Source organism: Catharus ustulatus, chromosome 12 (genome assembly GCF_009819885.2).
Source record: "Catharus ustulatus isolate bCatUst1 chromosome 12, bCatUst1.pri.v2, whole genome shotgun sequence".
Lineage (NCBI taxonomy): Eukaryota > Metazoa > Chordata > Aves > Passeriformes > Turdidae > Catharus > Catharus ustulatus.
This window is the reverse complement of record NC_046232.1, coordinates 12,148,921-12,161,033: the sequence shown is the minus strand read 5'-3', so window position 1 is coordinate 12,161,033 and position 12,113 is coordinate 12,148,921. Positions and strand designations below refer to the sequence as shown.

General features: G+C 37.6%; 1 protein-coding gene across 1 annotated transcript in view; it reads right to left on the bottom strand.

Moving 5' to 3' along the window:
* Positions 1–12,113, bottom strand: part of EFL1 (elongation factor like GTPase 1) — a 64,524-nt gene that overhangs the window by 6,434 nt on the left and 45,977 nt on the right. Inside the window, exons 17-19 of the mRNA XM_033070859.1 lie at positions 11,640–11,787; positions 7,020–8,017; positions 4,324–4,508 (exon numbers count right to left, since the gene is read on the bottom strand). Coding sequence (XP_032926750.1) covers positions 4,324–4,508; positions 7,020–8,017; positions 11,640–11,787 — 1,331 coding nt within the window. The remainder of the gene's footprint in view (positions 1–4,323; positions 4,509–7,019; positions 8,018–11,639; positions 11,788–12,113) is intronic.

The following is a 12,113-nucleotide window of genomic DNA, read 5'->3' as shown; positions in this document are numbered from 1 at the left end:
TAATAATGAACATTTACACAGTTAGCTGTAAAATAAACTCATACAAGTTTATTTTGGCTCAAGAGCATCACTCTTGTTTGTGTCTCAAACAGTGACAGCTAAGCTTTAGCCTTGACTTCAGCCAGGAGCTGTTAACGGGAATTTGCTAACTGGAAATTAAAAAAGGAGATGTGTGGCTCTACTGTTGCATTTTTTCCTATTACTTAAGTAACATGTATTGAGAAAGAGAATTAAAGCCACACCCCTACCACTTTTATTTACTGGTTTAATTAGCTTCAGATGTCCTTGCCAAAACAATGAGCTTTTCATATTTGAAAGGTTCCAGGTTACTCCTCGAATTCATTTATGTGCCTGAACTGTCACTGGTGCAATAATGTATGTAAAATTACAGTTCAAACCTAGAATAGATTCTCTCTCATTACCTCAGCCTGCTTCCTGTTTAATGCAAGCCTAACAATCTCATCCAGCAACTTCTATATTAAGCCCCATCTTCCGAGCTGTAAAATGACTTACAATTCGAAAGGCATGAATTAAAATTCAGAATATAAAACTTCCACACTCAGAAGTCTCATATTCCTAGCACTTATTACACACAGCCCTTCTCTTACCTTCCTCCAGAGCCCTGAGGCACATTCTAGGCAGTATTCTACTTAGAAGGGATAATGACAAAGAATTCTGATTAAATGTGTTTACAGTTCACTCCTGCCCCTCAAGAATAAAAGTATGTTTAATAGCTAATCTCCATGCAATTGAAAAGATGTGATTTAACAGGAATACCATACATTTCACAACTTTACAACTAGTAGATGTCTTTGACAATTTTTGCTGAAAATTCAATCAGCATCTGAATAGCGCCACATGCATATTTTTTTTTACTTTTAACACAGATTTCCCAAATGGGATGAGAGCTCCATTATTCTAAGGATTGTGCAATCACAAATACCTTCTTGTTCAAAACCTTATGATTAAGATAAAATAACACGACTAAAAGATTTAACTGCAAAGAACTGAGAACAAAAGAAACAGTCTCAAACAAAAACATACATTAACTAAAGGTGTATTATTCATTCAAAGTTTAAAAAAATACAACTGGTTCATAATTATCCCAAAGTTAAATATTTCAAACTAACAATTAAATAAGAAAGTTTATACTGAAATCTAAGAAAGTACTGCCAAGTAAACCCAACACACCTAACATTTGCCTAACTTTTAAAATTAGTTTGTTTAAGCTGGGACTAAAGTGAAAGCTGCCACTAATGGTTACTTGGTGCTGTCCTTTACAGGCAGGAATAAATTGCATAAGCATGCCAGAAGAAATTAATAAAACAGGAGTATCTGACAAGATAGACCTTGATATATGTATTGCTCCATCCCTTGGGGCTGGAGCAATATGAACTACACAAAATCCATTCATTAACTGAATTTAAAATTGGCAATTCATTTCCACAGAGACCAAAAAGGCTTCATTTAAATGTAGGCTCTATCACTGACCTTCCTGTGTTGAGTCTACAAACCATGGTAATGAAATATAATAAAAGAGTGAACTCAAACCTCAATTCTTTAAACATACTCTATGCATGTGATTTCCATGAGATGAAGTGTTTGGGAGTTCAAAAATCCCCCAAACTGTCTATTTCACTTTGTGTCACATGGGGTTAACAACACATTAGAAGGCATTTGTGTAGACAAATACAAGTCCCAGGTACTCAGCTAATGAGCTGAGCACACTGAGAAAACAGCAGCAGCACAGGGTTCATTCAGAAGGCCATGGAAGGGTTTGGAGAGTGTGCAATTAAAGCAGCAGCCACACTCGTGGTTACACAGTTTTGACACTAAGGAAAAAGTACCTTAAGATGTTCACATCATATTACCTTACACAATGATGCATTCAATAGTAGGGATTCAAATAAAATGCTGGTGTTTATCATGCAGATATATTATATATACCATAATTCATCAGTAAAGTGACAATGCCAAAGTCATGCCCAACACCTGAGGCAACTTTGTGCAGAATTCAAGGAGAAGAAACAAGAGCTGAGATACAAACCATTTCTCATGGTTTTTCTGTCATACTAGCACTAGAGAGTCTGAAAATTGTATTTATTTAGAAATTGTCTTGGTAGTGTGAGAGTGACATGCACTCCTTCTGCCATCACTGCACAGAGATGACATTACTAGTAGCTTAGTAAAAGGCTTATTTTATCACAAAAATTTGTGAGCATGGCTTTCATGGAGACAAAAAACCCAACCCTCCCCCACTGACAGATTCCTCAGGTGGAAAGGTGACTGGCTTACACAGTAGTTTTCCTCCTACCAATGCATTTAACATACTAGCTGCAATTATAATCTCTCAGAGGTCAGTTTTAAAAAACGTGCCAGTTGTTCAAATCTCCCTGTCCTGTGCATATCTCTAATGATGTGTGAATATTTTCTCATGTGAAATTCATAACATCTGAGAGTGAATGTACACGCCAAGGGACAGAAAGGGAGGCCTGAGAGCCACAGGGTTCATGTTTACTTAGTGCTGGAGCACAGGAGCTACAAATCCTAAACAATGGTTAGCTGGAGCTGACATCCTTCTGGCTGATATTCCTTTAGGGCACTGATGTCAGAGGTTCAGACAAAAGACCACTAAAGCCACAAAACCTCACCAGCTGCACTTTGGAGGAGACCATCCAGAACTGACAAGATTACTGTACACAGCACAGCCAACTCAGTGCTTTGAGGTACCTGATCTGTAACTGGCTGTAACCAAGATCCCTATACTCAATGATGCAGTTTATCTGGTTTTTTGTGTATACACCATCTGTGAAGGGTTGTCTTTTTTTTTTTTCTTTTTGCATTCTGTGCAGCTGTTTTTCCTTTTGTGGTTCTATGTGAAGTTTGGACTTTGTACAAGAGGATTAAATGAATCAATACAAGGAAGGAGAGCTAGGTCCTTGGTGCCTGCATTTACTAACACCACTGAGGTACCACTGCCAAGCAAGACATCATGTACTTTTCCAAGTGTACTGTTTCAAGTACTCTTTCAAATACTCTTCCCAACTCTTTTGCTAGCATGAGGTCGTCCTTCTCCTCTGTCATCCACATAAAATTCCTGATGTGGTCACCAAAGTACTAACAAAGAATTACAGTTAGTGGAGTATTTTACAGATACTACCTAGGGAAACAACTCAGCTGTGGGTGAAGAACCCACACCATGTGAGAAAGCAGCACACACTTCAGAGAAACACTGGTAAGCAGCCCATAGCTGGCAACTGCAGGGAGTATCACTGACCTCAAAAATCTACAGTTGGTTGTACTCAGAGACTTGACATTTGAGGTGACAAAATAAATCAGAAGATCAAACAAACAAAGATTTTTCTTTTATCCATTTACAAAAGATTCTATTGTTTTCTAACACAAAATAAAGGAACACTTGACACAAACAAACAAACAAACAAACACTCCCAACCAAAACCAGAAAAACCTACACTTTGAAGTTATTTTAAAAATTTAAGGAGAAAAGTTTATAGCCACTGACTTTTGCCCTTGAAGCTGTTTTTAGCTTCCTCAGAGGAGTCTTCTAAGGAACCTGACAATGCAGGTGTGCTTGTCTTGAACAAGGAGCTCTGATTTACAGCCTGTCCTTTCTCTCCCCAGAGATCTCCCCTCCACACCATAGGAATAAACTACACTGCACTTTCAGCTGATGACTCCTGAGCAGTTTTCCCACTTAGTACTTGCTTTACACCTTCACATTGAACTTTTCATCTCTTTAAGTGAACAATGATGACCAAAAGGAATGATTTTGAGGACACCACTACTTACTATCAACAGACTTCCTTTTAAAGAATGAAATCTATTCAATTTGCCTTTTCAGCATGAAAATTTATGATGGCTTGGAATATGGAAGGTGCCTGCTAGACCTTGAGAGGTTAACTTCCATGTGCATTAGATTTACTGACACATTCATTTTCTGATAGTGGTAGGTTGGGGTTGTTTTGTGGTTTTAGTTTTTTTCCCATTCCCCAAACAAGTTTACCAGAGAACTCATGAAAAAGGACAGATAAATTCAGGAAAACACATCTATAAAGAAACAGTTTCATTTATGAAAGACTTACTTTCTATTGAAATAAAAAAGTATCCATATAAACAAAATATAAATACATTTCTGAACAGCATATCTACAAAAAGAAATAATTTAAGGCATTTTTCCTCATTTCAAAAAGGAATTAATCAAATGTCTTGACCAAAACTTAACCTTTTTTGCTTATTATTCCAGTCTGCCACATCTACAGGAAATAGATCACCAAAACAGATGGAGTGAATAGATATTTTTACCTCCCAGTGGCTGAACACCAGCTGTGGACTGGCCAGGCCACTGGTTCTCTTCCTGATTTCATCAGCAAAGCCAAAGCTTTCTGCTACTGGCAGGACTGCCTTAATAATAAACACATCCGTCCCCTCTTTCATCTCCTCCTGTAGCACTCTGCCTTCCCTTTTGGACAGCACAGCATACACACGACCTGCAGAGACACAATTCTCATCAGATTACCCACATACTCACATCCTGCACCCTCAAGAGAAATACATCAATATTTGTTCAGGAAGGTTCAGCTTTAAGTCAAATGCATAACTTTTCTTGGCTAGAATTCTTTTTTGTAAGTCAATCAATTACATGGACACACTAAATTCAAACAACATATTCTGCCATACAATGTGAGAACCATCTGAGTAACATTTAATACTTTATTACTGCTAGATGAATCCATCTATGTCTATTTCATACAATCATATGACTGTTTTAAAAAGGCATTTTGCCAGATTATGTGCCTAACGTGCTTTTTTCTTATAACCAAATATTTGAGAATCATTACTAAGAAATATTATTGTGTTTTAGGAACTGTATCTAAGCTACTGTTAGAAATTTGTTTGGATCATCACATCCCTACATGTTCTAGACAGTATACTGCTATTCTAATCACAAAAAAAAGACTTTATCTGAAATCCTACATATTTATTATATTTAATGAGTTCAATTGGTTTGTTAATAAATTCAGTCTAAAGTTAGTCATGGATAATTTCAGTTTTCTTTCCCAAGTTAATATTCAATTTATTGAAATACAGTGCATATGTCATGAAAATAGCTGTGAAAATGCCCATGTTTGACTTAATAGGAGGTACCATGTTTTTAAAAGTATTTTACAGACAAAAACTAACAAATACATTTGTGTTGATGAAGATAATAAGCACAGAAGAAACACACTTAAAAACACTGTATTCCCTTCTCTCTGTTCCTCTCCTCTGCTTCAGTTGAAGTTATTTTCACTATCAGGAAAGTCTGATGGAAGGTTTTATATTCTGAGAACACAGAAAACCTCACTTTTTCCCAGAAGCTACCATCTTAGAAACCAGCAGATCATTATGGAAATACATTAAACTTCACAGGGTACCAGTGTAAGGAATGTCAAAGCAAAGAATAAAGATACAAAAGCCAGTGTTTGACACATGTCAACTGCCAAGCCTGACTGGATGGAAGGCTTGCTTTTCACTCCTCCTAATGAGGATGCAATTTATTAGCTTAAGTTTCCACAATAAAAATGAAACCCATGCATTTGTAATGAACTAAGTGCATGTCCATGGTTATTACAACACAATCCACATTCATTAGACTGTACTAATTTGTTTGCATGTCTGAGTCCTAAATTATACTCATTAAATATATATATATATGCATTAAAAAGTCATGTTTCCATTTGGGTTTACAGCACAATTGATGAGCTAATGCATGTTTATTACTCCACTGTAAACAATCATGCTTTTTGGGTAGTGAGTATTTTGGAAACAGCAATTTATACAGTGTTTTTGAGGTTGCTTCTAGCTTGATACAGAGTCAGAAGTACTGTGTCAATGTGCTTTTGGAACAGCAACATGGAACAATACACATCCCAGTTTTGACAGCTATTAGCAATCTTACACATTAGAAAAGAGCTTGAAATGCCAAATTCCCTGTCACAGTAGGGGATGCTTAGGGTAATGTGCCCATAAGCCCATGGCAGCACACCCTTTACACCAGGCCTACTACAGGGTACCTCCAGCAAAGAACAGGACCATGCATCTACACAAAACAGGTGCTGACTCAAAGGCATTTCTTTCCATTACAACAACTGTAATTTTTGGTCTTTGGACTGCTATCAGTAAGATTGTGTGTACAACAGCTGAGATTTTTTTACAAGTAACCAAGTTTTAATTATTGTACATGGGATATGCTGTAATTTGTGCCATGATTGGTACAGTCAAAGCAAAACTGCTGATAGTTTAAATGCATTGGAAATTACTCTTAAAAAAAACCTTGGTGCTTTGGATCAGATTCACTGTGCAAGCAACTCCCATGGAAAACTCCAAGAACAAATACAGTTAAGTGGTGTCAAAAGTAGGTCATGAAAACAAGTTTAAGTAGGTGTAAGAGGTAAGGTAATATAAGTGACACCATTTGGCATGGGCTGGGTTGAGTAACTTGCATACCAGGATACAGATGCTACTTAAAAACACAAAATTACCAACTACAACAATTATTTCGTTTTCCTTTTCCTGATTTTATTTCTGTATTATTGTATTAAAATATCTTGATATGGCATTTGCTAAGATCTTGCACTCCCTTAATAAATAGAAGAGGTTTCCCTTCTCTTCATTGAATTTTGCTTCATTATGAGGCAGTGTTGATATTCATGGTTACTGAAGCTGGCCTTACAAATACCTCATAGAAAGGTAATATTTTATATCTTGCATTTCAAAAAGGTGTAGGATTGTTCTTTATGCCTATGGCTCAGACAAGCAAGAAGAATGCTGAATTTACATTCAGAATAGTGTAAATATTACAGGTATTAGAAAGCCATTGGAGAATGCACTGGAGAACTATAAAAAGAGGCCTGACAAAACCTTTAATAAAGTTATACCTCCTGATTCAGTCTCATTTATAAAACCTCACCTTGGAAATCAAAAGGCAAATTCTTGGCAAAGAATTTTCCTGGTCTTACCTAAAACTTCTGCAGTAGCCATGATCTCACAGGTGTACATTGCTGCCATGAGTCTCTGTGGTTTTGCCTGCAAAGCGTAACGACAGGCTTCCTTCATGGTGGCAATCAGCTGTCCAGAGAAAGGGCCATAACAATCTGCAAGGACTGATTCTCCCTTGTGTTTACTCATTTTCTCAGGTGAGTCTGTGACACTCTGGTTCCTGTCCTGCTCATTTGCACTGGGACCTTTAGCAGTGCCACTGCTTGCTGTAGTCTCTTCTTCATTTTGCTCTTCTGTGGCACCAAGCTCCCCTGAATCCTGCCTATTGTGTGACACTGTATCTCCAGCTTTATTTATTTCCCATTTTTCTACTGTAAAACAAACACCCATGAGAGGTTCTTCACACATGGGACCTGAAAGCGTAGCCAGCTGAAATCCACTTACTATGCTGTTGTCAAAGTCCCTGTATTTACCTACTTCTTTCACAGAGTTCCCAAGGCACTGCCACACAGATCTTTTATAGTCCCCAAAATTATGTAACAAAATATTAGGGCCACACTTCCGTGGTCCAAATGACCAGATCTGATCAACAGCATTTCTCCACTTTCTTCCCTGAAGACTTTTCTCCAACTTCTGTTTGAATTCTTTGATTCTATCAAGAGTCTTCTGATTTATCTCATGTGTTTTTTTATCTTCATTCAGAGACGTGTTGAGTTGTTCCATAGTTCGAATTAAGTCACTGTTTTCTTCAAGAAGTCGAGTCACCTCCTCAGGAAGTGGCATTGCTCTTACACTGAGAGTAGCTTGTTTATTTGGAGTATTAATTGTAACAAGCCCATCTGAATCAACCTGGATGCCTTCAGGAATTTTATTTTGGTCCTCTTTTGTTTGGTGTATGACAGCAACTTTCTGTTGTTTTCCTATTTCTTCATTCACCATGTCAACTTTGGGAGGTCTTGTTATGGTCTCTCGGAAGGGTATAATGGGAGCAGATACACTAATCTGCACCTTTGCAAACCTGCAAAATAATGCTTAAGAATTAGTTTAAAATCTTGAAAATAGTTTTAAATTGGGGGTGGGAGGTAGGGCAATGGCCTTAACAGGGAACAGATGTTCATGAAGAAATCTGATTACAACATAGATTACTAGGTAATGCATTTCAAACTCAAATTTTATGTACTTCAAAAAAGAAGCACTGTCTTTTATGTCTTCAGAAATATTTGGAAAGGAACTCAAGAAAATAAAAGCAAAAGCATTGCTATGCCTCTGCATAAATCACTGGTTCACCCACATCTTGGAAACTATGTGCTGCTGTTCTCTGCCCTCAAACGAAACAGAACTAGAAAAAAACTGAATAAAGATGATCAAAGGAAAGCAAGCTCAAGAAGCCTTCAGAGTTCCAAGGGTGTAACAGAGACCTAAAAAACCACATGGGGCATGGGAAAGGCTGACCAGGATTAACTGACAACCAAACCACAAAGGGCCCTGAACTGAAAATGACAGAGGCCTGGGAAAGCATCAGTTACTCCAGTTTTACTCCTCCTATCCCTGCTGTTGGCCACAGAGCTGAGGCACGGTACAGAGATGGACACTTGGTGTGAGCCAGCACATCTGCTCACACAGGGAGATGCCCAGAGAAGACAAAGCACTGGGAAAGCTTAACAGAGCTTTATCTGATAACACTGTTATAAAAGCTTAATGCTAGAAAGTGATGCTTTAAAGTCAGGTGAAACATTTTAGGTATGTCAAATGTTGTGAACGACAGCAAGAAAAAAGGAGGAATTATTTATTCTCTGACAGACTCAAAGATCAGAGCTGTGTATCCTTCTTAACCATCCATGAGCTCTGAGCAGGTTTATTAAATGACAACAGAAGCACTAAGCAAAATTCCCTGTGTTACAGTAAATTTTGGCAGTGATTTAAAAAGTTGCAGAAGAAAAGCAAATACAATTGTAATCTTTATTTCCATGGTAGTCAGAACCAGGAGACTTATCCTTTTTGCAGTTCTTTTAAGGATTTGCATTATACCCAAAAACCAAACACAAACCCACCCACATGTCACCATTACCTTAATTCTCTTTGTTTCTCATTCTGAGAAGGATAACTTAATCCCTGATGCTCAGTATTTGTAATGCTCCTGGGACAGGAATTTCTAAGATTTTATATTGTACAATGCAGAAAATAAAATGTTCAAAGTTACAAGGTCTAATTTCTTACTCCATTCAAAAAGAACTGATTGGGAAGAAAAAATATAAATTTGGTGAAATCAAGCAGAACATCCATATTTAATCATTCAGATGAACATACATGACTAATCTTTGAGTTGTTTCCATGTCTCTTTCACATCTCTGACAATGTGCCACTTGAATATAATTTTCTAAATACATAGTAGGAAAGCTAAAATTAAATATGTGCCTTCAAAAAGTCTGATTAAAATCTTGACAATGAAATGTAGTTTGAATTCAGCAGCACCTCCTCAACTGCTGTAACTAGTCCAAAAGCACCAAATCTGCAAACCCCAGTTGATGCAATTGTGGTAGATCTGCCTCCTTACTTCACATGTGATTCGACCATCTTGACTAACTTTTCCCAATATTTTGGAGGAAAAACTTGTGGGTCACATTTTAAGGTTATTTTATGCTGTCTCGATCCCTAGTTCACCATTTGCTATTCCAAATTATGTGCACTTAGAAGTTAAACATTTGTACAGAAACAAAGAGAGCTAATTAAAACTAACATTCCAAAGCACAACTTCTCCTCTTCACACTGTACTAGTTAAGTAGGGCCACTTCACCAGAATTTACACAGAATCCAGAGGAATGGAGGAAGACGAGGATTTCATTCTGGACTTTTTCTTCTACAAAATAGGGAGAGAAGGAAGGCACAATTTTTGTCCCACCAATGGCTTAAACTTTAGCTTTTGTGTTTTCCAGATTCTGTACTGTATTAGTATATAACTTTGAACTTCATATGAAGTGTTGGCAAGCTCTCTTCACAGTTTAGATAGACAAAACAATCCTTTTGCAGCCTGAGAACCAAGGACACTGCTGCAGCTTTGGGCCCAAAAAGTGCAAACAACACCAAATTGAGGATAGAATCTGGGAGGATGGGACTGCATAACCTGGAGCTGTAACTGGAAATTAACCCCAATATATAAATGGACCACAGTTTAGAAAAGGGTGAAAACTCGTGACCCATTGTCCATCTCGGGTGTAGCCTTGACCAGGCTCTCGTACTGCCCAAGGTGTATCCTTTGAAGGCCTTTAAATAAATACTTTATTCCTTTAACACTGCCTAGCCTCTGTTCTAGGCTCTCAAGGCATCACCACGAGCTGGTGTGTGAGGAATGGCAACTAAAGTATGGCAGATTCTGAGAGATCCAGAAGGAGCACGAGCTCCATAGTGAACACACCAGCTCCCAGCTCCTTTTGGGAGCTGGTCCCAACTGAGAAATCATGAGCCACAGTCAGGCAGGACAGTGGTGGGAGCCCTGCTCCTGTGTCTCCAGGTGTTTCTTGTTTCTGCTCACAATACCACAAGCACAGAGATACAAAATGGTAACTTTTGACAGGCTACCACTCTCTTAAAGAAATAGATTAGATGACAACTCATAAAAACGCCCAGAATTATGTACATGAAACAAAAGTTCAGGAATGTAAATGTACATTAATGTATGTAAGTCTGCCCTACTAGCTGCTCACTATAATCCTATTACCCTGTCATAGAGTACTATTTTATCTTTTTTTTTTTTTTAGATTTGGACCATTGCCAATAATACAATCCTGCTATGCAAACTGCAGCTAAAGACAGGCACAACCAGTTTTGCTTAAACATGTTACATTTGAGCAAAATGTATCAATAAATAATACTATGTTTTTAGAAACAGTAAAAATACCTTGCACTAAGTTGTAATGAGAATAACCACTAAAACATACATCCACTCTTACAAGTGATCAGACTAATTACAGTTCTCTGATATTAACTGAAATGAGTAGGGGTACAGTAAGACAAACATTCAACCATTCATCAGGTTTGCTCTTTGATTTAGAGAGAAAATGCCAGTAAATGTATATGGCAGAAGTTCCAGAAATGTTTTAGTAAATGAAGTTATAGGAAGGGATTGTTTCGGACATCTGTTCTTCTGCCATTTGAAGAAACATTAGAAGATACTAAATATATGCATGTGTGCTTGCAAAAAATGCTACTCATGAATGAGAACAGATTAACATTTGAAAAAAGAAATCAATGGGAAAAGGCACAGGATAGAGTGTGCACATACAATTTTGGTCTTGGTGCTTTTCAATTTTTCAGAGTTCATTTATCAGGCATGATTCCCCTCAGTTTTTATTTTGTACAAATGCCGCATTACATTCTTAATTAGACTCCTGAAAGCACTGCAATTTGAAATTTCTAGAAAGTGCCCCAAGTGCATGTTAGATGTATAGAAGTGATAAGCTAGCAGCTTCTGCCCAACTGCAGATAATTTTATAGCTACAAAATGTACATTTATGACCTAATGGTAAAAACTGTTGGATAAAGCTCCATTTTACCAGAATATAAATCAAAGATATCCATCTGACAGAGAAATACAACAGACACCTACTGAACTAAAAATATTTCTTCCTCCTTGCCCCTCTAACCTTTCTTTCAGGTCATCCAAGCAGCGCTGAAGATGAACTTCTCCTGCTGTCACCAGCACATGTTCTCCTGTCTCCTGGATTAAAACCTGCACACACGGATCAGCTTGGTTTAAAAGCTTCATCCCTCGGACCAGCTGAGGCATATCACCTGGCAAAACAGGGCATTATTAACATAGGAATACTGGGAAAGAAATACTCCAAATAGGATAGACTTAAACAGAAATAGTAACACTCGTTTTTATGGAAGCCTGAACACAAATAGGTATTTTAGGAGTAAGCAAAAACTTTCAGTGGGCAATTTTCTGCTTATGAGTCACACAGAGCAGTGTGGTTTTAAGAGCAGCAACTGAAAACATAAGCTGCACTCAGAACTTGTCACCAACAATTTATGTACTGATGACAAAATTCACATCATGCAATTATAACCATATAACACCACACTTCAATGGATTGCACATTTTTTGTTTACACAGC